At 41.5% G+C, this 26,786-nt stretch overlaps 1 protein-coding gene across 2 annotated transcripts in view; it reads right to left on the minus strand.

Moving 5' to 3' along the window:
• The window catches only part of UNC13C (unc-13 homolog C), a 387,958-nt gene that overhangs the window by 135,883 nt on the left and 225,289 nt on the right, over positions 1–26,786 (minus strand). For both annotated transcript variants that reach the window (XM_077828069.1, XM_077828068.1), the window contains one exon: positions 4,248–4,333. In XM_077828069.1, coding sequence (XP_077684195.1) covers positions 4,248–4,333 — 86 coding nt within the window. The remainder of the gene's footprint in view (positions 1–4,247; positions 4,334–26,786) is intronic.

Consider the following 26,786-nt stretch of genomic DNA (forward strand, 5'->3'; position numbering starts at 1 on the left):
TGGTTTCAATAAGAGCAAGATCAAATCCCCATCTTGTAACATATCCAAGGGAAAAAAGCCATGAGATTAAGAGCTGGAAAATATCAAGGATAGGCCTACATCCTGCAGGGTTTGCCTATTAAGAAAGAGTGAACATTATTCCCTTCATGAATGGTTTAAATGTCCTGGTCTCTGCCATGGGATCTTTAATTAGCATAAGTACCCAGAACCCTGACTATCACTCTCCTCTGAAAGACAGTACCTCCAGCAACAAAGGGCACCGTAAAATCTCTGGGGGGTATTGGATCAGGATTGACTTGTGCCACCTAAGGAATCACCAATACCACTTCTTGCAGCACCTTGACAGTCTCTCTTCCAAGTCCCAATCCAGCCCAACCCTGTAAATTGTGAAGCTGACAAGATTACAGCTCAAAATGACATCACAATAGACAGCTATTTTCACTATATCTATATTTATATATATAAAATCTCACAATAGACAGTGATTTTCTTTTAGACAGAAAGCTAACATACACAGTATTTTAAATGTTCCAAAATGTTTGCTTCAAATTTGTATGTGTAAGGATTTCTTAAGATGCATGTAACTGGAATAAAACAGATTTCATTCTATTTTCTTCCTGAATCTGCCACGTTTTGCTCCAGTTATCAGTCTTCAATGGCAAATACTAATCCTTTAATACCTCATTGGATTGCTGGGCACAAACAACAAATATCACAGTACAGAAATATGGCATGCTGGCTACGATAAACCAGTGCTCTTTTGAACATGTTCTACATGGCCACAGATATGACGCTTTCTCTTTAGTATTCTCAGTAAAGTGCAACAATGTTTTCTTTGATCTCATCTTAAAACATTAGTTCTCTTTCAGTGCCTTATGAATTCCTTCGACAATTCAGAAGACCTTGTAATAAACTGTTGCTTGAATTCCATGTTTCTGTGCTTTACAACCAGGATACAAACAGCTGGCCTGGCCTAACTTGAAACCGTCCTCAGAGTGATTTGTAAGGTCTAATTAGAAAATAGAGTATGCTGTTGCAAGTTGTTGAATAGCTTTTGTAGTTCATAGGGCCAAAGCACTACTATTTAGTCAATTAATTTGTAATGGTGTGCTTAGAGGTGAATATACAGAGAGTACTATCATTATCTACATGTTAAAGGTTACAAGAGGAAATGGCTTTTGAAAAGACACGTTAATCCATGTGCTAAAGCTGGGACTCACTTTTGTCTAATATCTGTACCGTGTTAATAATATTCCATTATTGTCTTTCCATTCCATGAATCCTGTCTCTGCTTATGCACTCTCCACCACACAGAAACTGTTTTCACAGAGGAACCTCAAAGAACCTCATCTGACCAAATCTCACATCTTCTGCTTTGTCCTCATGTTCCTTAATTGCTCTGAAGTCTTTGATATCACTCATTACTCCCTCCTTCTCCAGTATGATTCCCAGCCCTCCACTGGCCTTCACAACCCTTGCCTCTAGATTTTCTCTGATTGCTCTTACAACAACTTATCACACCAGGCCTGAACTTCTTGTCCTCTGCTTCAGTATCCTGCACAACTTCTTCCTGTCTGCATCTTAGGCTTCATTTCTTATGTCCTCCCTCATCTCCTTCAATCCACTACTAGTGACATCTTCACAACTGCTTTCATTGCCTTCTCTCAGACTCTTATCTTTTTACCTTCTTTCACTCAGCCTCCTACACAGATCAAGACTATCTGTTCCTAGGGCAACAGGCAGCATTTCCTCTCCACATTCAAATCTTTTCTGACTGATAATGCCCACAAACACGTGCCCATAACAGACAAATGTTTTCTCTATCCAACATGATATAAGAGGGAACACAAAACAATAAAATAACTCTTCCCTCAAAAACCTAGTTAATAGCTTTCTCTGGATCTCTCAGCCTTTTCTGACCTCCTTGTCTGTCTCTCTTTTTAAATCACATTATTACCATGAATATCTGGAGTGTATCATCAAAGGAGCTCTATCCTACAGATTATTACACTGGATCCTCTGGAGTAAATATCATGCAGTTCAATCCTCAAATATTGTTTTTTTTACCCAATAGGCCTACTATGTTTCTAAATAACTGCCTTATACTTATTTTCACTACTCACTGGAACAGCTCTTTAGCTACTACGGGGCCTGATTGAAACAAATGAGAGTTTTGCCTGCAAAAATACTGCAGGATATGGTTTATTATGGTTAGCTATGTTTACTGCTGAACAAATCCACACAACATTATCCTAAACAACTACTTAAAAAAGGGGAACTGGATGTGCATTAGGAGAGCTGCACTGAACATGGGATTTCTTCTCACTGCACTCAGGTTTAACAGGGTAGACAGTACTGATTGATTTATAATTGCTTCCTGTGACAGGCTGTCATTTCTTTTCTTTTTCCTTTTGGGGAGAAAGTTCATAGAATCATAGAATCGTAGGACTGGAAGGGACCTCAATAGGTCATCTAGTCCTATCCTTTGCATGGAGGCAGGACTAAATAGTGTCTAGACTAGTGGTTCTCAAATGGGGGTCCACGAGGGTACTCCAAGGGGTCCGCAAGGCATGTCCGGGGCTGCTGGCCCCACTGATCAACTCCTCCCCCTCTCTCTGGGGGCCTCCAGCTGTTCCACGACATGCAGGAGTCATTGGGAGGGAGGGGGAGGAGTGGGGAAGAGGCAGGCTCGGGGAGGGGGAAGAAAGAGGTGGGGAAGAGGAGGGGCAGGGATGGAGCGAGGGTGGTAAGAGGTGGGGCAGGGGTGGGCTCTTGGGGGAATGGGTGGAGTGGGGGTGGGTCCTGGGGCTTAGTGGGGATGGAGCACCTCCAGGGAAAATTAGAAGCTGGCTTGGGGGTCCAAAAATTTTTTTAAATCAAAATGCGGGTCCCCCGGCTGCTAAAGTTTGAGAACCCCTGGTCTAGACCATCCCTGACAGGTGTTTGTCTATCCTCTTCTTACAAACCTCCAGTGAAGGAGATTCCACAACTTCCTTAGGTAATTTGTTCCAGTACTTAATTACCAGTTCATCAAGGCTGCACAACAAATGGAGTCAAACAGTTTGTTTCACCAGGTATTATTGAACAGTATAAAAAACAATTTTTCCCAATTGAATGTAGTTTTGACAGTCAGCCTTTTAGTACCGTACATCTAGTATGTATTTACCTACAAAGTTACTTTGGAAACAAACTCTTTGTTTCTTATTTAGAGACAAATTCTTTTTCCTTTCTCCCGTTGGTTGAATGGAGTTACCATTTCAATCTCTAACATACTTAAATGAGGGCTGAAATTTGTAGAGTTCAGCTTGTGAGATAACAACAAGTCTCTGACAGTATGAAACAAATACACTAGAAACTCTGAAAACTACTGCTTACTTCTAGGTCTCTTCTAGCATCCTAATTAGCATAATAAATATATATCCAGGCTACAGGGACTTTTGTGCATAGTTTAGGAATATTGATTGATTTTCTTCTCCTGAGCAGACTGTATATATTTTTGAATTCTCTGCCTTTTCTTTTTTACTTAGTTCCTGTTATAAATATTGTTTTATAGGATTTTAATGCATTATCTTTGTTACAGAAAAAATATTTATGTTGTATTTACTTTTTCCTTGCCTAAACTTTTCCCTTCCTAAAGAATGTAGGGAAAACTATATTTGATTCTATTGCTGAGTTTGTTTGGTTTTACATTGAAGATGGAAATAATGAAATCTTTAAATAATAGAAAATAGGTATTGGTTATTTTAACTCATTTTCTCCATAACTTTATGCTTTAAAAATCTTTTGGGTTAAATTTTTATGGGTATGTTAACATTTTAAAGTAATATTTATAACAAGTCTTTGAATGTTTACAGTTCCTTTCACCAAGGATGTTAGACACTAGTGATTTAAGACTTCAAATTTAGATAAGTAGTAGTATTTCCCTTTTACAATGGTGAAGTGACTTGTCAAAGGTCTTTTCCTACCATTCCATCTTTCATGTCATATGCCCTTTCACCCTTAATATTTATTTTGAATCATTCTTCCATTCACAATTCCATGCTTATTTTCTGGCTGCCTTCTACACCTGGGGCTACCACCCTCCTCTTTTACAACCATGTGTCTGAGTCTCCCTTTCACTAAACCAGAAAAAATATTATGAAAGTGAAAACTCTTGACACCTCCAGACATTTGATGCCAGGTGTGATTTGTGTTGGAAACCAATCTGGGTGAGCTCTCTAGTCTAATGAATAGTTTGCACTAATTACCTTCCAGAGCATACTTCATATCCTGGGCAAACAGAGTCCACATGATTTCAGCACTGACTTTTCCCATGTTCAGCTCTTGAGGGAACCTGAAATCAATCACATTACATCAGTTCACCTGCTGCTAGAAATTAACTTAACAGCTGTACAGCAGAAATGCAAATATTTTTGTATAAAATCACACTGAAAGCATGCACTGCACTGTATTCTCCATTTTGTACAATTATGTTAACCATGTAGGAAGATTAGCCTTCAGATACGTGCTGCTGTAGAGTAACTGTAATAATGTTAGGGCCCTAATTCAATACTGAAGTATTTTCTGTATCAATTATATAACAGTACACATTTATAAAAATGAAGTGAGGTCCATCCTTGGTGTAAATCCCCTGATTTCCAATGAGTTATACCAGGGAGGGGATTGGACCCTGGATCGCACTAGTGTTGCTAACTCCTTGCAGCACTACTGGCAATCTGAAGACATAGAAGAAACAAGTAAAGTGCAGTAAGATCAGTGAAAAGACTGTACTGTTAGTTAAAGCTTTTAATACTCATCTCATGTTTAATATGCTCTTTGAAAATAGTCTGTTTATACAGTGGTTGCCATTATGAAGTCAATATTTGCATACATTTAAGTGCAAAGTAAATAAGGAAAAAGAAAGGAAAAACTGTGCTACCTCAGTTACCATTGTGCAGTAGCTGTTGGCAAAATCTGACTTTTTAATGACAGCCACTGTATGTTTTGTACCAGGTTAAAAAAAGGGGTGTGCATGTGTGCGTAGATATACTGCTCTTGTTCTGAATGTGGAACTCATATCAATATCACAAGGAGTTCAGGGAATGGAGCCAGGGCAATCCATGACCCAAAAATTAGAGATTTGGAAGTCCAGAACATAAACTTGACTTGATAAATAGGACTTTCTGTTAATGCTGAATGTAATGGAGTGTGTAGGTACATATGAGATTCACAGGAACATGCCAACTTTTCACCATAAAAACAATTATAGGACAAATTCTATCACCTTTGTTAGGAACCACATTACACGAGTGATGGCCATAGGTAAACAAGGGGAATTTCTCAACATTTACTGCTACCATTCACTATCCTGAACATTCATTACACAACCTCACTGTACTCAGAGAGAGAGAGAGAGCAAGACATACAGTGGTGACTGGCCTATGTAAACAAATTGTTTTCACTCATTTGTAATAGCACTGAGGAGCTGATTTATGGCTTTGCATTATTCTGTCATTCAATAAATTATGTTGCCACAAGAAAATAACCTTGTATATTCTACCAACTTGCTGTGCAGTCTCTACGTTCTTTATCCTGTTTATTAATGTACAATGATTCATACCAATTATAAATATCTTATACTGCAAAACCCATTACCCAGAAACAATGTATTAACAAGATTCATTACATAGGACCATGTTTGAGTAATAAGTAAAAATTATCTTCTGCTGCTAAATGTGCTTACGCACATATAAATTACTATGGGTGAAAACTAACCCATTTAAATGGAGGTATTGTATGTTGCATATGATTTGACTCTATATTTTTCAAATACTCAGTTTACAGAGGAATGGATAGTCATTGTAAGAATGCCATTGGTAGACAAGTTCTGTGTAATTTACATTTTCTGAAAAGGGATGCAAAACTCAATCATTTTTCTACTCTCTTTTCCACCAATTATTGCAAAGGAAGTTAAAAACTTGGCTATAGATTTTTCATTGTTTACATTTAGATAGACTTGTCAGAATTCATTTTTTTAAAAACAATTTCAATGGATATCAGTGATATTTGTTTTTAAGCATTTTTTCAATTTTGTTATTTATTTAAATTTTCACAGCTGTCAGAAGTTATGGAGATTAGACAATGCGGAGCTGTGAATAATTATTTAATGACAGTGGACACTGAGATTCAAAAAGTTAAAGCTTTATAACCATTAAAACACAAATTGTCAGAATCAGATGCCAAAGTTCTCAATTAGCATTTTTCTTACTTCACTTTTCTGTAAATTTTGGTTATCAATGGCAATATTTTTTCATTGGTGTGAGTGTGTACAGTGAAATTGATGTTTACTCACATTTACTGATAAAAAGCTAATCCTTCCAAATCTACATTCAGATAAGTAGGTTGGATAAATATAACTGCAGTTAGCTACTGTTTTAATGTGTGTTCACCCCACACTTGCCCTGAAGCATTTAGTGTAGACTAAGAAGGGGGCCAATTAACCAGACAGGCCACAGCTGAGAGGAATCAGGTGGTTTAAATAATCGTCTGACTGAATAATGAGGGAGCCCAGCTGAGGAAGAACAACTGGGCTATAAAGACAGGAAGTTGGCAGCAGAGATAGGCTGCAGGGAGGTAGTCTGTAGTTATTCACTGTAAGAACAGAGGTGTGTTTGGGACTACAAAAGCAAGTAGCCTAAAGCTCCTCCCTGGGAGGATGGAGTTTTGAGGCTGGCAAACCCAGAGAACGTGGGAGTCAGAAGATTAGGAAAGTATCAGGGGAAAAGCCAATAAGGTTCAGCATAGACCAGACCTTAGCTGCTGATTAGAGGGTCCCTGAGCTGGAACCTGGAGTATAGGATAGGCCTGTGTTCCCCTACTGGCCACTGGGGAAATGGCACCAGATAGGCAATGTATGTGAAGCTAATCCGGCCAGAGTAAGCGTATAGATAAGAAAGGAATGTTTTGCACTAGCTTTCTGCAACACAGGAACGGATACAACCAAATAAGGCAGGGCTTACATAATGCTAATGAGGAAACATCTAATTGGCTGCTTTGGCTGTATTATTGTACAGGGCAATAGGTAATTGGTTGTATATGCTTCTGTAGCTAAGTTGGGGGAAAAAAGGTATAAATTGTATGATGTAATCTGCAGTCGGGGCTGCAGGATTTGAGACAGCTGTGTCTCCCTGGGCCTGTTTGCAGCTGCAAATAAATTCTCTGCTTCTCCACCCCGTTGTGATTATTGGGTGACGCACACCAGGCAATGAACCCCTACTGTTGCTTGCCTTGGGCACTCTGTGCCGGCAACACCAGCTCTCAGAATTCAGCATGGGCTCTCAGCAGGTCAAACAGTCTCGGCTGGCCAGGCTGTTCTCTTCACATATCAGACCTCTTTGGATCTTCCCATGCCATTCTTGCTGGGGTGCTCCTGACCCAGTACATAAGATTTAAAGACAAGAGAAATGCCAGACTTGCTATTGGACACAGTGGAATTTCGGCAAAGATAGGCATGGAGGCTTGCAGGGTTATGAGAAGGGTCCTACCAAATTCATGGTCCATTTTGGTCAATTTCTCAGTCACAGGATTTTAAAATCCTATATGTCATGATTTCAGCTCTATAAATCTGAAATTTCATGGTGTTGTAATTGTAGGAGTCCTGACCAAAAAAGGGGGGGGGGGGGGCAGGACAAAGTTATTGTAGGGGAGTTACGGTACGGCTACCCTTATTTCTGTGCTGCTCATGGTGGCACTGTGACAGTGCTGCCTTTAGAGCTGGGCAGCTGGAAAGCGGCAGCTGCTGGCTAGGAGCCCAGCTCTGAAGGTAGAGCCGCCGCCAGCAGAAGCACAGAAGTAAGGATGCACAGTGTGGTATTTTCACCCTTACTTCTGTGCTGCTGCTGGTAGGGTGCTGCCCTCAGTCCGCAGCCACCACCCTCCAGCTGCCCAGCTCTGAAGGCAGTAGCGCAGACAGAAGGGAGGTGTGGTATGGTATTGCCACCCTTACTTCTGCGCTGTTGCTAGCGGGGTGCTGCCTTTCAGAGCTGGGTGCCTGGCCAACAGCCGCCATTCTCCGACCACCCAGCTCTGAAGGCAGTGCAGAAGTAAGGTTGGAAATCCCACAACCCCCCTAAAATAACCTTGTGGACTCCTGATTTGAGAAACACTCGTCTGGGAAATCCTGTATGGTATAGGGTAAGAGCACACAAAAGACTAAATGTCATAGTCAATGACATGTTTTTCATGGCCATTAATTTGGTAGGGCCCTAATTATGAGGAATGGGATGGAAAGTGGGACTCAAAAGGAAGCAGTCATGAGAATAATGGGAAGTTACTCCATCAAGATTCAAAGGCTCAGCCACACAGCTGGTTGTATTCATAGGGGAACAAGATTTAGATGAGATGGGGTAAGGTAAAGATAATACAGTACAAATGAGTAAAGGTCTAAGAGGGTTGAGCAGAGAGGGAGGGTGATAGATCAGTCAAGGATGTGACAGGTTTAAAGTAGAGGAAAGGATGAAGAAAACCTCAGAATGCCTGGATTATGTTTACTGAACATGAAAACTGGGTAAAATTTAATTAAACCACCAAATGTTTAAGTGATTACTATTGCCTAACAAACTCAGGAAAAGCAAAAACACTGTGATTTAAAGCCAACGATCCAGTATCCTGATGTTGTGGGGATTACAATCCTATCATATATGCTGCCATAACTTCAGTTAAATACTGAAAAGTGAGTTAAAGACAAAGGAACAACCTTACATGTTCTTTTGCTTTCCTGGGTTTAAGGCAGAGTTTTGAAGTTATTTTACAACAGCTTTTATGTTTACTTTCTGTGTGCAGTATCATTATAGTTGCGATAAAATATTCAGCATTAGCAATATGTACCACACAGTGCACCTGAGATATCATAGGACGTTCTTCCATGTGCTATGGAAAATAATGGTCATATCCCTGATGCTAAAAGTGTGATAAAGGTTGGTAAAGCTAATTCGTTAATGGCAATGAAGTCTTATAAAGAGAAGAGGGAAAAACCTAACAGAGGTGTTATAATGGCACAATCTTCCTGAAGTTTAACACAATGTGAATGTAAGTATTAATTTTTCTTATTTACGTTGCAAAGGTTTGAAATCCATTTGCAAGGATGGTGTGTGGTATTTATTCTCTCTGTTGATATGCTCACCTATATGTTAAGGCTCTGAGCACATGATTATAATATGAGCTAGTATTTTTTTACCATGAAATATCTTCATAGTCTGCCCGGTATTCAGGGGCCAAACTATTCCTTTGGATCCTGCCAATTTGTGCTGGAGGAAATTTGCTGTGGGCCCCAAGGTGGAAAGCTGTCTTGGGGGTGAACAAAGAAAGCAGCAGTTCAAACATCCCACAACCCCTCCTGGGTTTGGAGCTGCCTGATAAAATCCCAAAAGTGGGCAGGGTTTTTGTGCAGAAGGGAGAAGGGCCAGACAGTTTGGGAGATGTATTGACTGATTCAGTGAATCTCCTGGGTATTTTCCACTGGTCAGGTGCACTTATAGATGGCATTTAAAGCAGGGTTTCTCATGTGGGATGGACTCTTCTCCCTCAGGAATAAAAATCTCCTTGGGCACAGCTGTTCTCACAGGTGGCAGGGTAGTATAATTTACACCACCTGAATCTAGCTCCATATTTTTATTCTGCATAAACGTGCTCTTCCATCTTGCTGTAGTTTTGCAGAGTTAAGAACATCGGTACTATAATATGCACTAATTGGCTTCAATGGAACCATAATAGTAAAAAAAAATTTATGATGTAAATGTAAGTACAGATAATCCCATTGAAATCAATGAGGTTTTGAGCAGCGGTATTCCATTCACACTGCATCGTGTCTTTCATGTAAGATATAATGTGAGTGAAGCTGCTAAAATTTAAATTAAAATTAAAACTCTTACTGACATCTATGGGATTTGAGGCAGAGTATGTAAAAGTTCATGGAATGTGGCGAAATACTGATCCTTAAAAAGCAGCATTAGGAAAAATCTTTTATAGAGAATAGTCACTCTTCAGAATTTCAAAAAACAAGTTGGCAATTTCAGCCAATTTTTAGGAACGTGTGTCAAGCACTGTTGGAATAATTGCTTGACAAGCCTTTAAAAGTTTTTCATTTAAGTGAGACCCCCTTAAGATAGGGAGTGAAAACATAAATTTTTGAGACTCAGAGAACTAATATTAGACGCAAGGAACCTTTTTCCCTAGATAAAATTGTATCTAAATTGAGAACGTATTTCTGAATGTTGAGCCTGTACAAATTATATGGTTGAAATTACTGAATCAATCAAAACAAGGATTAGCATGGAAACAGACCATTAAATAGGTAATAATTAATGTCATTATGGTCAGTATAAATATTTGACTAATGCTAACGGGGGAAGTTTCAGTACCCCAGTCATTTGTGACGTACTTTAAATGAACAACCATGAGACCATAAACTGCAGGCAAGGACTCTCAGTCAGGACAATGGGAAGTACATGAATGTCAATAGTAAACTGAGGCAATGTCTGTGGGAAAAAAATTTCAAATGCAGTCATTGGATCTGAATATCTCCACTTTTAGGAGCCTGAACAAGCATGATTTTCAAAGGGCCTGAGCATCCACAGCTTCCGCTAACTTCCATTCACAAAACCGAGTTTGGATTCCCTAAAATGAAGTTGTCCAATATCAACAAGTGATTTTAAAACTTTAGGCCACAGGCCCAACCCTGCTTCCAATGAAGGCAATGCAAAAAACTCTTACTGAGTTCAGTCAAGCCCTAATATGTTAAGAAACAGGACAAATTACATTATTCTTTAGTGCTGAACTTCGTTAACAAAAAAAATACCTCTCGGTACCTATTTGACGTTTGGATTCATGTTCTTTGTAGTACTAAGGCAATTTAACATGAAACATAAGCTGTAGACTGTAAACCGTTCAATACATGTTTCTATGGTTGTTTGATATTACCCCTCTGCTGAGCAAACAGTGAACAAATATTTCACTGGCCTCAGGGATTCTGGTTCTTTTCATTCATTCACTTGTGTTGTGTGCAGTAATAGCTGTGGTAGCTTATTTGTTCATATACTGTATATTTCACAGCAAGCTTTCTTGTGGAAGGTGTGCTGAAGTATTCTTAAATGGTCAGACAAAACCCAAATATAAACACAAAACCATCAGTATAAACATCCTGCCAAAGCTATCACATACACTGCATTCATGCAACAGAAAACAACTGAAGATATTAACATACTAAACTATTTTGACCTGTTTGACCAGTGGGGAGCCTAATGGAGCGAGTCAAACTTTTTGTTTTGATGGAACAGTTTTCTGTTGGAAAATGTAGCTTCACTGAAAATTAAACATTTCGGTAGGACCATGTTAATTCTGGCAAAATTTTGAAGGGCAAAGGCTAAATGATTCATTTAGACTTCCTTGTTTGATTTTTGATTAAGTGGACAGGTTTCATTGTGGTAATGTCAAAACCTTTCATTTTGTCTATCATTTCATTTTGATTTACATTATACTATTAATTTTAACATAGTGTATTCATATATTTTATATTGAATTAATATTCTATATTTTGCTATTGTCAAAAGGTTTCTATCTTATTCAAACAATGTTTTAACAATATCATAATGAAATTTGACATTTTCAAAATGAAACAATTTAACTTCTCTAAACCAGTGTTGACAAATTGAATTTTTCTTTTTGGAAATTTCGATTTTATTTTATTTATTTTTGCATATTCACTTCCTTAGGAGTATGTAGGGGCTCTGGTAATCCATCAATTCTGGAATAAAATATACTTGCAACTTCACTGGAAAAAAAGGGAGAACTCTGCCACTAGATAACTGGATATTTGTTGGGAGTCCCAGTCTCTCGTGTTGATAGGCTCAGCAGTACTAGTAATGGATGGTTATGATTTGCAGAGATATTCATTAAAATCTATTTTTGTGGGGCTTTTTTGTTCCATTTTGATTTGAATCTTGGTTTTAATGATCCCAACAACTAAAAGTGAAATTCTTTCAGTTACACTTTTGCCTAGTTTAGGTACCAAATTACTAAATCTGGTTCACTTAGGCTGGATTGAAGAAACTTTCCCAAAGGCTCACTGAAAAACCTGCAAACCTTTCAGCCAGTCTGGTTAGGCTATGTTTACACTAGGGACACTACAGCAGCACAGATGTACCGTTACTGTTGCACCGCTGTGAGGTCTCCTGTGTAGCCGCTCTATGCTGGCGGGAGAGAGCTCTCCTGCTGGCATAATGAAACCACCCCCAGTCAGAGCGGTAGCTCTGTTGACAGAAGACCGACTCCTGCTGACATAGTGCTGTGCACCCCAGCACTTCTGTTGGCAAAACTTATGCCAGTCAGGGGGGTGTTTTTTCAGACCTCTGACAGACAAAAGTTTCACCAACAAACATACTACTGTAGACAGTCTGAAGTTTCATGTACCAATCTAAATGTGAACTAGTCACTGCTGGAATTATCGTTGTCCCTTGATAGAGGAAAAACCTTCATCCTTTGTTACATTGGTACAAATGCATGTGGGGTGTATTTCTGACGGAGACACTCATGCTAAGAAGAAGACATCCATGTGACCATTATCTTACAGTATACTAGTACTGTGCTGTTCCTAACGCTTTCCAAGACACAAAATACTTTATAACAAGGAAACCTGAAATGATGTCCTTTTTTAACAGATTGATATAATGTGCACATAAAATGACAGACCCACGCCCCCTTTTATTATTTGATTTTATGCAGTTGTTCCCTTATATAAATAAATTAGAAAAAGGAAATGGTCATACTAATATTCCATCCATATCTCAATGAATTCTCCATCACAAAGGCACATGAGTCTGAATCACTTTATACCACTGTAGAACTGTTTTTGTTTGTTTTTTCTACACTTTGTTCAAGTAAGGGGCCAGGAGAAAAACTCCATTGGAAGGAATGATTTGGATCTGCTGGATACCAGGGCCATCCCTGTTCAGCCCTGTGTTTTGCACCAGATCCTAGGCCCCTTGGACTCCTAGGCTCTCTGGCAGCATGCCATGCTCCCAGGGAATTTGCTGCTTGCTCCTGATCCAGGGGATCCTATCTAAGGTGGGTTCCACAGCATGGAAAGGGATCCATGGAAAAATTAAAGAATCCTGAGATGGATGGAGTCTCTGTGGGCAGTTGGCAGGATGGTGTGTATAGTCAGAGCCAACAGCCCTCTCCACATATGAATCTCCTATCCAGTGGGAAACAATCACCATCTTCAATCATCAGATATTTCTGCCAGGCTATCTTTTTTAGCAGTAACTGCTAAAGTTAACTTTATTATTTATTTGCTACAGAGAATCAATTATTATTTGTTAGTGAATTGTAGTAAAAAATAACGTTACCTTTCAATTCTCAGGTACAGAGTGTATATGCTTCCAAAGAAGAAACCCTAAAGTGCTTGGTTTGGGGATTTAGACTAGATGTTTCCTTTTGGCATCCTTCCCTTTCTGGGATACTTTATATCAGGGATCGGCAACCTTTGGCACGCGGCCCGTCAGGGAAAGCTTCTGGTGGGCCGGGACAGGTTGTTTACCTGACGTGTCTGCAGGTTCAGCCAATCGCAGCTTCCACTGACCAGTTTGCCGTCCCAGGCCAATGGGGTCTGCGGGAAGCAGTGCGGGCTGAGGGATGTGTTGGCCACTGCTTCCCGCAGCCCCCATTGGCCTGGAACAGCAAACTGCGGATGCTGCAGGTAAACAAACCGTCCTGACCCACCAGCAGATTTCCCTGACAGGCTGCATGCCAAAGGTTGCCAATCCCTGCTTCATATACTGGTTGAAAAAATGGAAACTTGCATCTATAGTGGAAAATCTATATTGGAAACTTACATCAATTTTTCACACCCCTGAGAGAAAGAGAGCTGTGTCATCCCAGCCCCCCGTGCACACAGTGCTAGGTTGATGGAAGAATTCTGTCGACCTAGCTACTGCCTCTCAGGGAGATGGATTAACTACAACAATGGGAGATCCCCTCGTGTTGCTGTAGTGAGTGTCTACACTGAAGTGCTACAGCTGTGGTGCTGTAGCATTTTAAGTTTAGATGTAGCCTTAGTAACTGCTCTGCTTAAAGCTCCATTTTGTTTTCCCTTCTATGCAACTTCTTCCGTTTCCCCTTCTTTTCTCTCTGGGTGAACTGTAATTTATCATCTTTCCCCCTGTAAAGATCAAAGTTGAAGAAGAAGCAAAAATGAAGCACCAAGAAGGATAATAAATAATTACTCAAAAAGAAAACCCAGTCTAATGAAGAGGTGAAAAAGACTAAAGGAAAAAAAACTGGACAGAGTAAAACTTTGTGAAGCAAATTAATCAAGGAAACCAGGAAACTGAAAGCACCTGCTACACTTAATGTGGTAGCAAATGCTACCCTAGGTTCCAATATAGAAAGACAAAGTTGAAATCTCTCAGCAAAATCAGCTTAAGCCATAAGCAAGACTCATATTGCAAATCCTGTTAATGTGCCATGTTCACCAATCTGATATCATAATTCTGGTTCATTCAATAGCTTCGAGCAAAGCTGTCCTTCAATTTTTCAAATAAGCTGGCAGTCTTTGTAATATGGATCTGTCCTCCACCTGCCACCTTGGATCATCTCCAATAAACAAACAAATCCATTCTCTCTGGTAATGCTGTGAAACAGAATGGTAGCTATAGTGTGGGGGCCTATTTAGAGACCAGCCCTGCTTTAGTGGGAACAGGATTAGGCACTTTTAATTGTTGCGATATATACACTATATTATATTGAAATGGTGCAAAAGCTAAGATGCTGATAATCATTTTGTCTGTTTGATTCAAAAATAAAGTACTTTGTGTTAGACATACAAAAGTCTACACCAAATAGCATTCAGGATTATGCATCCTACTGATATAGCTGCCTTTAATGAGAGTGACCTATGGTATAAGATAGACTAATGGCCCAAAGGGGGGAAAATAGGATTCAACAATCAATTCTGGCAATGAGCTGAAGGCTATGTACAGACAACTGGAATTGCCCATAGGTACAAGAAAATTAAATCAGTTGAAACGTGCACAGATGTCGAGGCCTGCTAGATGCTGCTTGTTGCTCTGGTACTCCAATAGTGGGAGCAATAATCAGCATGAAGTGTTCAAAGAACTGATTACGTAACAAAAAAGAAAAATGCCAAAAGAATAAAATAAAAACATATCAAGAGTAAATATCTAACTTAACTGTACTTCAGAGACATGAAAATAGAATTATTACGCTTTATCAAAAAGACACCTCATGTGCACGTTTGTGCCTGACTGGCAAATCGAAATGGGGTCTTAAAATCTGTATCTACAGGAGTGCTACATTGTCTTGAAATTTGATATGCCTCATGGGGGGGGGGTATGAGGTTCAGTCAGTGATCCAAATATGGGGCCTTTTGCCCAAGGCATTCCCTAGATACAGCCACCCCCAAAACAGCTTTTCTTAAAATTGACGTGTTTTGGCAACGTTTTTCTGCACACAGACAGAGATCAAACCAGGGCTGAGATCATCACACCAGTGTCTCAGACACCCAAGAGTCATCCCAGCAGAGTGCACCTTGCCCATTAGCCTTTTGGGGGAAATCCCATTACAACATTATTAGCTCTTTGGCTAATTAGCCAAAGACTTCAGTTCTCCTGTTTGAATCATAGAACATCAGGGTTGGAAGGGACCTCAGGAGGTCATCTAGTCCAACCCCCTGCTCAAAGCAGGACCGATCCCCGACTAAATCATCCCAGCCAGGGCTTTGTCAAGCCCAACCTTAAAAATATCTAAGGAAGGAGATTCCACCACCTCCCTTGGTAACGCATTCCAGTGTTTCACCACCCTCCTAGTGAAAAAGTTTTTCCTAATATCCAACCTAAACCTCCCCCACTGCAACTTGAGACCATTAGTCCTTGTTCTGTCATCAGCTACCACTGAGAACAGTCTAGATCCCTCCTCTTTGGAACCCCCTTTCAGGTAGTTGAAAGCAGCTATCAAATCCCCCCTCATTCTTCTCTTCCGCAGACTAAACAATCCCAGCCTCTCCTCATAAGTCATGTGTTCCAGTCCCCTAATCACTTTTGTTGCCCTCCGCTGGACACTTTCTAATTTTTCTACATCCTTCTTGTAGTGTGGGGACCAAAACTGGACACAGCACTCCAGATGAGGCCTCACCAATGTCAAATAGAGGGGAACGATCACATCCCTTGATCTGCTGGCAATGCTCCTATATATACATCCCAAAATGCCATTGGCCTTCTTGGCAACAAGGGCACACTGTTGACTCATACCAGCTTCTCGTCCACTGTAACCTCTAGGTCCTTTTCTGCGGAACTGCTGCCGAGCCATTCGGTCCCTAGTCTGTAGCAGTGCATGGGATTCTTCCGTCCTAAGTGCAGAACTCTGCACTTGTCCTTGTTGAACCTCATCAGATTTCTTTTGGCCCAATCCTCTAATTTGTCTAGGGACCTCTGTATCCTATCCCTACCCTCCAGCGTATCTACCTCTCCTCCCAGTTTAGTGTCATCTGCAAACTTGCTGAGGGTGCAATCCACACCATCCTCCAGATCATTTATGAAGATATTGACAAAACCGGCCCAAGGACCGACCCTTGGGGCACTTCACTTGATACCGGCTGCCAACTAGACATGGAACCATTGATCACTACCCGTTGAGCCCAACAATCTAGCCAACTTTCTATCCACCTTATAGTCCATTCATCCAGCCCATACTTCTTTAACTTGCTGGCAAGAATACTGTGGGAGACAGTGTCAAAAGCTTTGCTAAAGTCAAGGAACAATACGTCCACTGCTTTCCCCTCATCCACAGAGCCAGTTATCTTGTCATAGAAAGCAATTAGATTAGTCAGGCATGACTTGCCCTTGGTGAATCCATGCTGACTGTTCCTGATCACTTTCCTCTCCTCTAAGTGCTTCAGAATTGATTCCTTGAGGACCTGCTCCATGATTTTTCCAGGGACTGAGGTGAGGCTGACTGACCTGTAGTTCCCTGGATCCTCCTCCTTCCCTTTTTTAAAGATGGGCACTGCATTAGACTTTTTTCAGTCGTCCGGGACTTCCCCCGATCACCATGAGTTTTCAAAGATATTGGCCAATGGCTCTGCAATCACATCCGCCAACTCCTTTAGCACTCTCGGATGCAGTGCATCCGGCCCAATGGACTTGTGCATGCCAAACAGATTACACTGCGCATGTACAGACAATGTCACTCTAAGGGGGTTGGAAACTAGCTATGACTCACAGGGCCTGAATGGCTCAAGGGGAAATCTTACAGCCATTGAACCTGAGCAACAATGAGGCACTGTGAATTAAATCCCAACTTTCTAGGCAGAAATCTTAAATAACAATAAAAAAGGAGACCTCTTGCTACAATCTGCCTCTGTCAAAGTTTTGTTTATGTATTTTGGTGAAATAGAATCTGAATACAGCAGAATAATCAGAGGGCAAGGAAAGTATTTTTTTAAAAGAAAATAAATATTACATATACAAATGCTCACTGGGAGGGGAAGTGATTGCGGTGGAAGAGTAGATGGAAATAGGGGAAGAGGGGTGTAGCAAGGGAAAGGGCAGTTATGGGGAGCAGGATAAATGGGGATGGGTGGTAGGAGAAGGGCTGAGGGTGTCAAGTGATGGAAGGAGGTGGGGGGGATGTGGAATGGGAGGGGAGAGGTCGGACACGGAGAAGAAGGGAATTAACTCTGTATTTCCTGGTTTTCAGTTGATCTTTGCTGACCTTGATGTTCTCAAAATCTGACACTGTTCTTTCATCTCTCCTGTTTTCAGAAGCAATGACAACTGTTGCATATTTAACCAAAATATTTTACTAGAAATAAATATAAAAGGAAGGTATTATTAAACTATAACAGTGATCCCCATTACAATGTCATATTTTCTGTAGGGTAACACTGGATTTAGATACATAATCTGATCTGTTTAAGAAACAAAATGGAAATCATAGTTGCACATTGGTAATTCAGGGCCCAGTTTTTGTGCAAATCACTTCACATCTCTGTTTTCCCATCTGTAAAATGGGGATAATGATACTTACCTCATTTATAAAGTGCTTTGAGACCTACTGATGACGAGCACCAAATAAAAGCTAAGTATTACTATTATTATATATTTTCCCTTGAAAGACAGACTTTGATTTGGCTCTTTGTAATTCATTTGTGTTCACTTTTGTCAATATTTGGGAGCACCTCAGAATCTTAAAGAAATAACATCTCTTGCATTGCTATTGAGTGTCTATTATTTCTAGAATGTATAGGATGGATTGTGCATGAGGCTCCTTCCCAACCCTGCAAAGGTTTCCAGTTATAGATATCCAGCTGTATCACAGCAAACAAAAAATATTTTTTTAACAAAAACCATCTTTCCTACATCACCAAAAAGTAGAAACCTCATGCAGAGAGTATGTTACACCAGGACTATTGATTAGTTTCCAAATAAAATTTGAAGTATTGGTTTTGACCTAGAAAGATCTAAATGATTTAGGCCTGGACTATCATGGGGTAACATAATTTTGGCAATTAATCGATCTTTAACTATTCATTGTAAATAGGCCCAGTGGCCTGTGATGGGATGTTAGATGGGGTGGGATCTGAGTTACTACAGAGAATTCTTTCCTGGGTATCTGGCTGGTGAATCTTGCCCACATGCTCAGGGTTCAGCTGATCACCATATTTGGGGACGGGAAGGAATTTTCCTCCAGGGCAGAGTGGAAGAGGCCCTGGGGGTTTTTTGCCTTCCTCTGCAGCATGGGGCATGGGTCACTTGCTGGAGGCTTCTCTGCACCTTGAAGTCTTTAAACCATGATTTGAGGACTTCAATAGCTCAGACATAGGTGAGAGGTTTATTGCAGGAGTGGGTGGGTGAGATTCTGTGGCCTGCATTGTGCAGGAGGTCAGACTAGATGATCATAATGGTCCCTTCCGACTTTAATGTCTATGAGTCTATCAGAGAAAACTCCTCTCCTTCTCCAGGTTATACAGCTCCACCTGTAATCAATGCTGGACTCAAGTTAGTATTCCCCTAATACAAAAGAGAATTGGCTGATGATAGGGAGTTCGCTATGGTGGCGGGGGAGGGGAATGGTCCCTGACTCTGGAATTCTCTTCTCTCATTGGTCCAAAAAATCCTGGGTTTCTTCATTCTCAGCGCATACTACAAAGCTCATCTTCTTTTAAAGGACCTAAAAGGGATGGCATGAGGATATTATTATAGTTGTTATCTTTGGGCCAGATTTGGCCACCCTTACCCACGCTGAGTATACCTCACTGCACTAGTAGTGCTATTCATTTCAATTAACTATTCACAGAGTAAGGTACTACTTGGTGCGAGTAAGGGTGGTAGCAGCTGGTCCTTTGCGGAGTTCTTAATTACTGGAGAACTGTTGAGTTTACAGTTGTATAGTGTTTTGAATGCCAATGATAATTTGCTTGGTGAAATTTATTTTGTTGGTAATTTTCATGTTTTGCACAAGTGCCTAAGGTCAAGAAAGGCAATTTTAAAAAACAGGTAAGTAAACCTGTGGACTTCTATATATTAAATAAAAATGAAAATTAAATAACCTGACAGTTTCCTATTCCAATACAGAAACCATGTATGTACTTTGCATACAAACACATGAGAGTTCAGACTGAATGAGCATTTTAAAAGTTTCAAATTACCCATTTCATTTATTTTACAACAGACAAATTTCTCAGAAAAGAGTGATTACTACTAAATAAGATCTTAGTTAATGCCTTAAGTCACTTATCTATCGGCTATATTTAATGCTGGTGTCAGATAGCGCTGTCCCCTCTACACTCCCACCAAGGAATTTCTACAAACATTTCCCCTACTCCAATCACTGGGTCAGCTTAATTGGTGGTAGAAAAGGTGGGAGCTCTAGTACTGACAAAGCTTCAGACAGGCATTTTTTTGCACCATGTCATCTAACCCTGGTCAGAGCAGGTCTACAGGACAGAGTGAAATCCTGGCCTTATTCATGTCAATGGCAAAACTTCCATGGAGTTCAGTGGAGCCAGGATTTCACCCATAGTACTTAAAAGTCCTGGCACCTTATTTATATTGTTGCTAGCACTAAAGGAGTCAAACCGATGGCAGCATTGGTGGGAATTTTTAGAGTAGATAAGGCCCATGAGGTGCTGAAAATAGCTGTCTCAGTGGAGTGGAGATCAACCAATTCAATGCCCATTGTAACAAATATCACTAGACACCTCAGCCTGGTCAATATTAGGTGCTGACTCAGTGGATCCCACCCGTATCAGTGATACTATCATTTACAATGTCGGCATGAAGGCAAGCAGGCTGATGTGCTCTGCTTGAAATCCAACGTCATACAGAGCAGTGCCTTTAGTGACACTGAGACTGCATTTACACAGACACAAAACTGTGGAACTAGAGCAACCAAAAACAACTGGAAAATTATTATCTTTAATGGAATGTCCCATTTAATTTCACTGGCAAGAGTGCCTATGTGAAGAACATGGGAGATATCTGTATTATTTTTATGATTATTATGTCTTCCTCTATTTGTACAGTCTGCCATATGGCATCAGGAGATTTAATTCCAACAGCAGTTCTCATATGTCCCCAGGAAAGGAGCACAATGATTTCAGATAACCAGCATCTACCCACACCACTGGCATAATGACTGGATTCAGAGTAACAGCCGTGTTAGTCTGTATTCGCAAAAAGAAAAGGAGTACTTGTGGCACCTTAGAGACTAACCAATTTATTTGAGCATGAGCTTTCGTGAGCTGAGCTGTAGCTCACGAAAGCTCATGCTCAAATAGAATGACTGGATTGTTCTCTGGGATGGTCTACCTCCACCCACTGGGATGTTCACCAGATAGATGGGCAACTTGGGGACACAGAGAATAAAGGTGCCTGCCTGGTTTTAAAAAGACACGCTTCCTGAAGTTTAAAGAAGACAAGGGACTGAAAGGCAGTGTCCACAGAGAAACAGACAGACCCCAAAGGGTACCTGGGATAAGTTGGGCCTGCCTAAGCCTAAAGGAAATGTTAAGCTTTCAATAAGACATACATATGCAAGGTTTTTGTTGTTTTAACTCTTTGCTCTGTGAATGCTATGTTTCTATAATAAATAAATAATACTTCATTGTGAAAAAAGCTGTTCTGAGTCACTGCATTTACCTACTGGTCACAACTTCCAAAAGCATGCCTCTTGCAGGTGCTAACCAAGTTGGACCTGCTGAGGAAACACAGTTGTTAAACAGGATAATGTAGCCTGGGGACCTGGGCTGTGAATGGGAGAATTACAGGATTGCACCCGGAGAGGAGTGAAGGCACTGTAGCTTGTTACTTGAAAGGGGGGCACTTGAAAAAGGCTAGGGTCAAAGGTGCAAGATAACCCTGTAAGCATGAAAGTGTGTTAGGATCAGAGCTCAATGGAGCTTTTCATTTCTGTTTCCAAAATACCACCACTGGATCCCATTCCCAGTGCTTGAAATGTCCCCATTTGATTATTTCCTGTTTTGGGCACCTGCCAGAAGCTGCAAAGCCTAAAAAACGTAACAAGAAGAAACCAAATGGCTCCTTTAAAAAACCCCTGTGATTGGCAGGCAGCTATGGTTATAGGAAACCCATAGATAGGACTACGCCTTTCTCCCTCCATCTGTATCATATGTCTCTGTGTAAAGTACATGGAAGTTTAACAGGTTTCAGAGTAGCAGCCGTGTTAGTCTGTATTTGCAAAAAGAAAAGGAGTACTTGTGGCACCTTGTTAGTCTCTAAAGTACTCCTTTTCTTTTTGGAAGTTTAACAGTAGCTGACAATTTTTAAATACACCAGGCAGACCATATTAATCACTACTTGTTAAGTGATCATTCACTTGTCTTGGGAATTTTGTCTGAGTAAGAACTTCATGACTGGGCCCTTGAAAGCTATACATTTGAAATGTAAAAACACATGTAAACAAACAACTTTTATTTGGCCCCAGTGCATGCGCAGCAATCAGAAAAAAATGAACTCAGATTTAAAAAAGTGTTTTCTAGTAGGCTGTTTTTCGGTTGAAATACGTTCATTAAATATTTGAAGAAGGAGAGAAGGAAAAAAACTGCTAGTAAAAGCTTTGCCACTGTGCCTCCATTATCTAAATGTCCCACTGGGATTGCAAATACTATGATGAAGGTTTTATTTACATAAGCAGCACTACAATGCAATCGTTTCCAGACTGTCTTCCTTTGGCGAAGCTTCTGTATTTAGCATAGTAGGCCACAATCCTGCCAAAATGTTTACATACTTGAGTAATTTTATATATGAGTAGTCCAACTGACTCCAGTGTGACTATTGAAATGTTTAAGGTTACTCATATGCAACACTAACAAATAATCCGTTATTTGTATTATGGTATAGCATAAGGGTGAGATTAGGGGCTCATTGTGATAGGTGCTGTAAAAACACTTAGTAAGAAACAGTCACTGCCCTCCTGAGTTTACAGTCTGAACAGGGAAGACAGATGGTGCCTTGAAAGGCAAACAGAGGAAGACAATGGAAGTCACTTGCCCAAGGTCCCATAGCAAGTCTGTGGCGAAGCCTGGACTAGAAGGCAGGTCTCCTGAATCCTAATTCTGTGTCCTATCCACCGCAGGGTCTGGGATCTAGTTTGTACTAATACATACACTAAATAATAACTAAATATTCAGAGAAAAATGGGAAGTAAGCAGGAATGGGAAATTCTAGCTGGGTAAATTAGCCTTCACATTTGACCCAGAGTGTATAGTTTCACACACACATTGCATGAATATAGTTTATAGGAGAAAAATCCCACTCAGTGCTTCATATTCTAACACATTTGTTTTCGGGAATACATATTCTGTTGCAATTGCTTATAAATTTAACTACTGTACTTGTGCAAAAATGCACACATCATGATTTTACAAGATATGCAGCAACATGTATCTGCACAGCAGAGGATTGATCTTTTAATCTGTCTTTCACTATTCAACACTGCAGAATCTTTACAGATTATTTTGCTTTCAGAAATATATTGTACATGTAATATTTTTAATCTGGCCTCTTTATATCCTAATCTTAATATCTGTAAGCAGGGTCTGAACGAATGCTTCTCTGACAGCTAGCTGGGCGGGGGAAGAGACCCTAGTTGTGTTTATGTAAATACAGTTTGCTCCTGCTTTACTTAGATTTGCTAGATATTCAGATGATGGAGCAATGGTGTGCTCATTTTAATCAATTTGGCTGGTGTTGAGTCAAAAATTATGTTAGTACTGAATGCGGGGGTAGTGAAATATGGTTACCAACGATTGTAATTATTGTGGGAATACAGAAAAGAAGGACTGTGCTTAACCTGTGCCAAAGGAGAGAGTCACTTTCAGTCTAAAAAACCTTGGTAAAGCAAGGGCTCGAATGTCCGACCCCTGGGAAAGCAAGAAGAGTAGGGGCAGAAATGCCGGCTGCATGCCCTCAAGAGTCCTCTCTAGGCTGGTTTAACCTGTTCCCCACTACTGTCCAAAGAACAGAGCTAGATAGGCTTCATTAGGAGCCTCTTTTGTTATTTTAATTGCTCAATCAGAGCAGAAACCGGTTGTGATAGGACTGTGTTTCCCACATAGAGCTAAAATTACCACGGGCTAGTCTACGCTGGCAAAGTGCTGCTGTGGTAGCGTTTTTAGGTGGCTTGTGTGGTCGTGGCAGAGCGCTAGGAGAGAGCTCTCCCAGAGCGCTAAAAAAACCCACCTCCATGAGGGCAGTAGCTACCAGTGCTGGTGCAGTCTACAGTGGCACTTTACAGCGCTCAGGGAGGTGTTTTTCACTCCCCTGAGCAAGAAAGTTGCAGCACTGTAAATTGCCAGTGTAGACAAGCCCTAAGAGACTGGCTGGTGGGAGCAGCGAGCAGGCAGCCAACAGGGGCAGCCAGCAGGAGCAGCAGGCAGGCAGCTGGTGGGGCAGTGGCAGCGAGGCGTGACAAGTGAATAAGATGTCTCTCCCCCCCCAGCTTTACCCCCAACCCAGGATGGGAGGTGAACACTGCAGATACACCTCTGAACTCTAGGTCTGCACTGACGAAGGGCAACAACTGTGAGTGGGGTGCAAAGAAGGGTTGGGCATGTGAAGGGGACTTTTGGGTTGGTGGATTTAAGAACCTGAGGGGAAAAGAACACTGCCCAACCTACTTGGGGTGGGTCTTTTACTCGTGGGTTGTTTATGAACCCTGTTTGTGGTGTTTTCCCAAATTAATGCCAAGTTACTTCCCTCCTTTCATTAAAAGTTTCTTTTCTACACTCAGACTCTGTGCTTGCGAGCAGGGAAGTATTGCCTCTCAGAGGTGCCCAGGGGTGATGTGTAAATTTCCCAGGCTACTGGGTGGGGACTCGAGCTAGTTCTGTGTTGGATCAGTGGAAAGGAACCCCTAGCTATTGAATCTGGCCCTGGCTGCTCCTGGCTCCACCTGATAGAAGGGTTACATACCCTAGGCCAGAGGTGGGCAATAATTTTCGCAGGGCGCCATTCTACGAATTTTGGTAAGTCGTCACTGGCCGCACATTTCTACTATATTAATGGAGAGAGTGCAGGGTGTGGAAGGGAGTTTTGGTGCAGGAGGGAGCTCCAGGCTGGTGAAGAGTGGTGGGATGCAGGAGAGCGTGAGGGGTGTGGGCTCTGGGAGAGAGTCTGGGTGCAGGAGGGGGTTCTAACCTGGGACAGGGGGTTGGAGTGCGGGAGGGGATGCGAGGTGTAGGCTCTGGCCGGGAGGTGCTTACCACAGGCGGCTCCTGGCCAGCGGCGCAGCAGGGTTCAGGCAGGCAGGCTGCCTGCATGCTGTGGTCCCACCCCGCTCCCAGAAGCGGCTGCGGATGGCTGCTGCTGGCACAACTCTGCACGCCCCTTGGCAGGAGGGAGGCAGCGGGTCTCTGTGTACTGCCCGCGCCCACAAGCACTGCCCCCGCAGCTCGCATTGGCCGGTTCCCGGCGAATGGGAGCTGTGAGGACAGTGCTGGGGGCAGGGGCAGTGCACAGAGCGACTTCCCCTCCCTCCCGCCCCCCGCCAGGGGCACGCAGAGATATGCCAGCAGCAGCTGCCCACTTCTGGGAGTGGTGTGGGGCCACGGCATGCAAGCAGCCTGCCTGAGTGCCCCGCTGCGCCACCGGAGTCATGGCAGGCCAGACAGAAATGTTAGACGGGCCAGATCCAGCCTGCGGGCGGTATTTGGCCCACCCCCGCCCTAGGCCCTGAAGATGGAAAAGATCTTAGGCTTGCCATATGTCCACTGTAAAAATTGCTACAAGGCACCAAAAATAGCATTTTTATAAATGGAGGCTGATTCTTACAAATTCCTTGGTATACAGAGCTCTCCGTGACATTGTGTTATGCCCAAATTGGTATTTGACAACTATAGGTACAACTTCCAATTGTCATTGTACATTGCTTTGGCATTTCTTATATTTGATATCAAATGTCAGAGAGGGAATAGAAATAGAGAACACAAATATTCTGTTTGTCAGAGTTGCTGAACAACCACCCTTACCGTTAATTTATTAGCATTTTCATCTGCTCAAAGCCACAAGTTATGAGGAATGCAAACCAAATTCCACGATATACAGAAATACATAGACAACAAACCATACACACATGCAAAAATCAACCAAAACTAAATGTAAACACTTCTAAAACGTAAGTGATATGACATGAGGGTTATTCTGTTTGATGCTGTATGTTCTAACTTAAAATGTGAAAGTTCATAGGTCAAATTAGTTCCTGGTGTAGCTGCACCGAAGTTAGTGGGGTAACAACAGTGAAGAAATTCACTCTATGGATATCTGAGATGATGGAAAACAATAAGATTTATATACACAGAGCTTGATTCTCCTTTCCTTTACACAAGTTCAATTCTGGTGTAACTAAATTGACTTCAGTACAGGTAAGTAAAAGGTGAACAAGATCCATGAGACGCACTGTCTGAAGCTGGTGGACTAAAATTTTTTTGGAACTCTACAAACAAATAAGACTGCAAGGGTTTCTTTGTGTGACTATTGTTAGGCTGAAAGATTTAAAGACAATCACAGACCTCATTAAATCCAACAGTGTGCCACACTTTCAGGCTCAACAGAAGGAACCATCAGTCCCCTTTATGCAGTAAGAACAGCTGAGGGCTAAGGGGGTGAATGCCCAAGGCACTAGGCCATGCGGAAGGTCAGAGCTAAGCTGTGTGCACTGAGGGGTTTCGCTGGTTGCAAATGCAGGGCCTGAGATATCATTTGTAGGCTGAGTGCACTAGAGGCAGAAAAAGCCTGGAGAAGGATTTGCGAGTGTGACCCTGAGAGGAAGCAGAGAAACAGGGCTTATAGGGTACAGAGCTCACTGGAGTGGCGGATTTGGGGATTTCTGAGCAATGAAACTGCTGGCTGCTGCTTGTTTCTACTGTGTTCAGGAAAACAAGAAACAAACTTACAGCAAGGATATACCAATTCTGGATTGCCGATTTCTCATCCTAATGGAAGCTACCCTGCAAGGCCCTGGATTTTGGCTAACTGCTCAGGCAAAAGGAGGAACAGTATTTTCTTACTGGAGTTTGAACCAGGAGCAGCAAGTGCATCCAAAACCAGGGCCAACCATAACAGTATTCTGTGGCATCCGTTGAAGAGCCAGCATGTAAGAGGGCTTACTCCCTATCCATCCCTACCCTCTATTGGGTGAACTGCTCCTGAGAGAAGCATCAGTAGCCTCAATCTGCTCCCACAAGCACAGAGGGTGCCATTCTGATTAGCTCTTAA

Source organism: Eretmochelys imbricata, chromosome 10 (assembly GCF_965152235.1).
Source record: "Eretmochelys imbricata isolate rEreImb1 chromosome 10, rEreImb1.hap1, whole genome shotgun sequence".
NCBI classification, from domain to species: domain Eukaryota; kingdom Metazoa; phylum Chordata; order Testudines; family Cheloniidae; genus Eretmochelys; species Eretmochelys imbricata.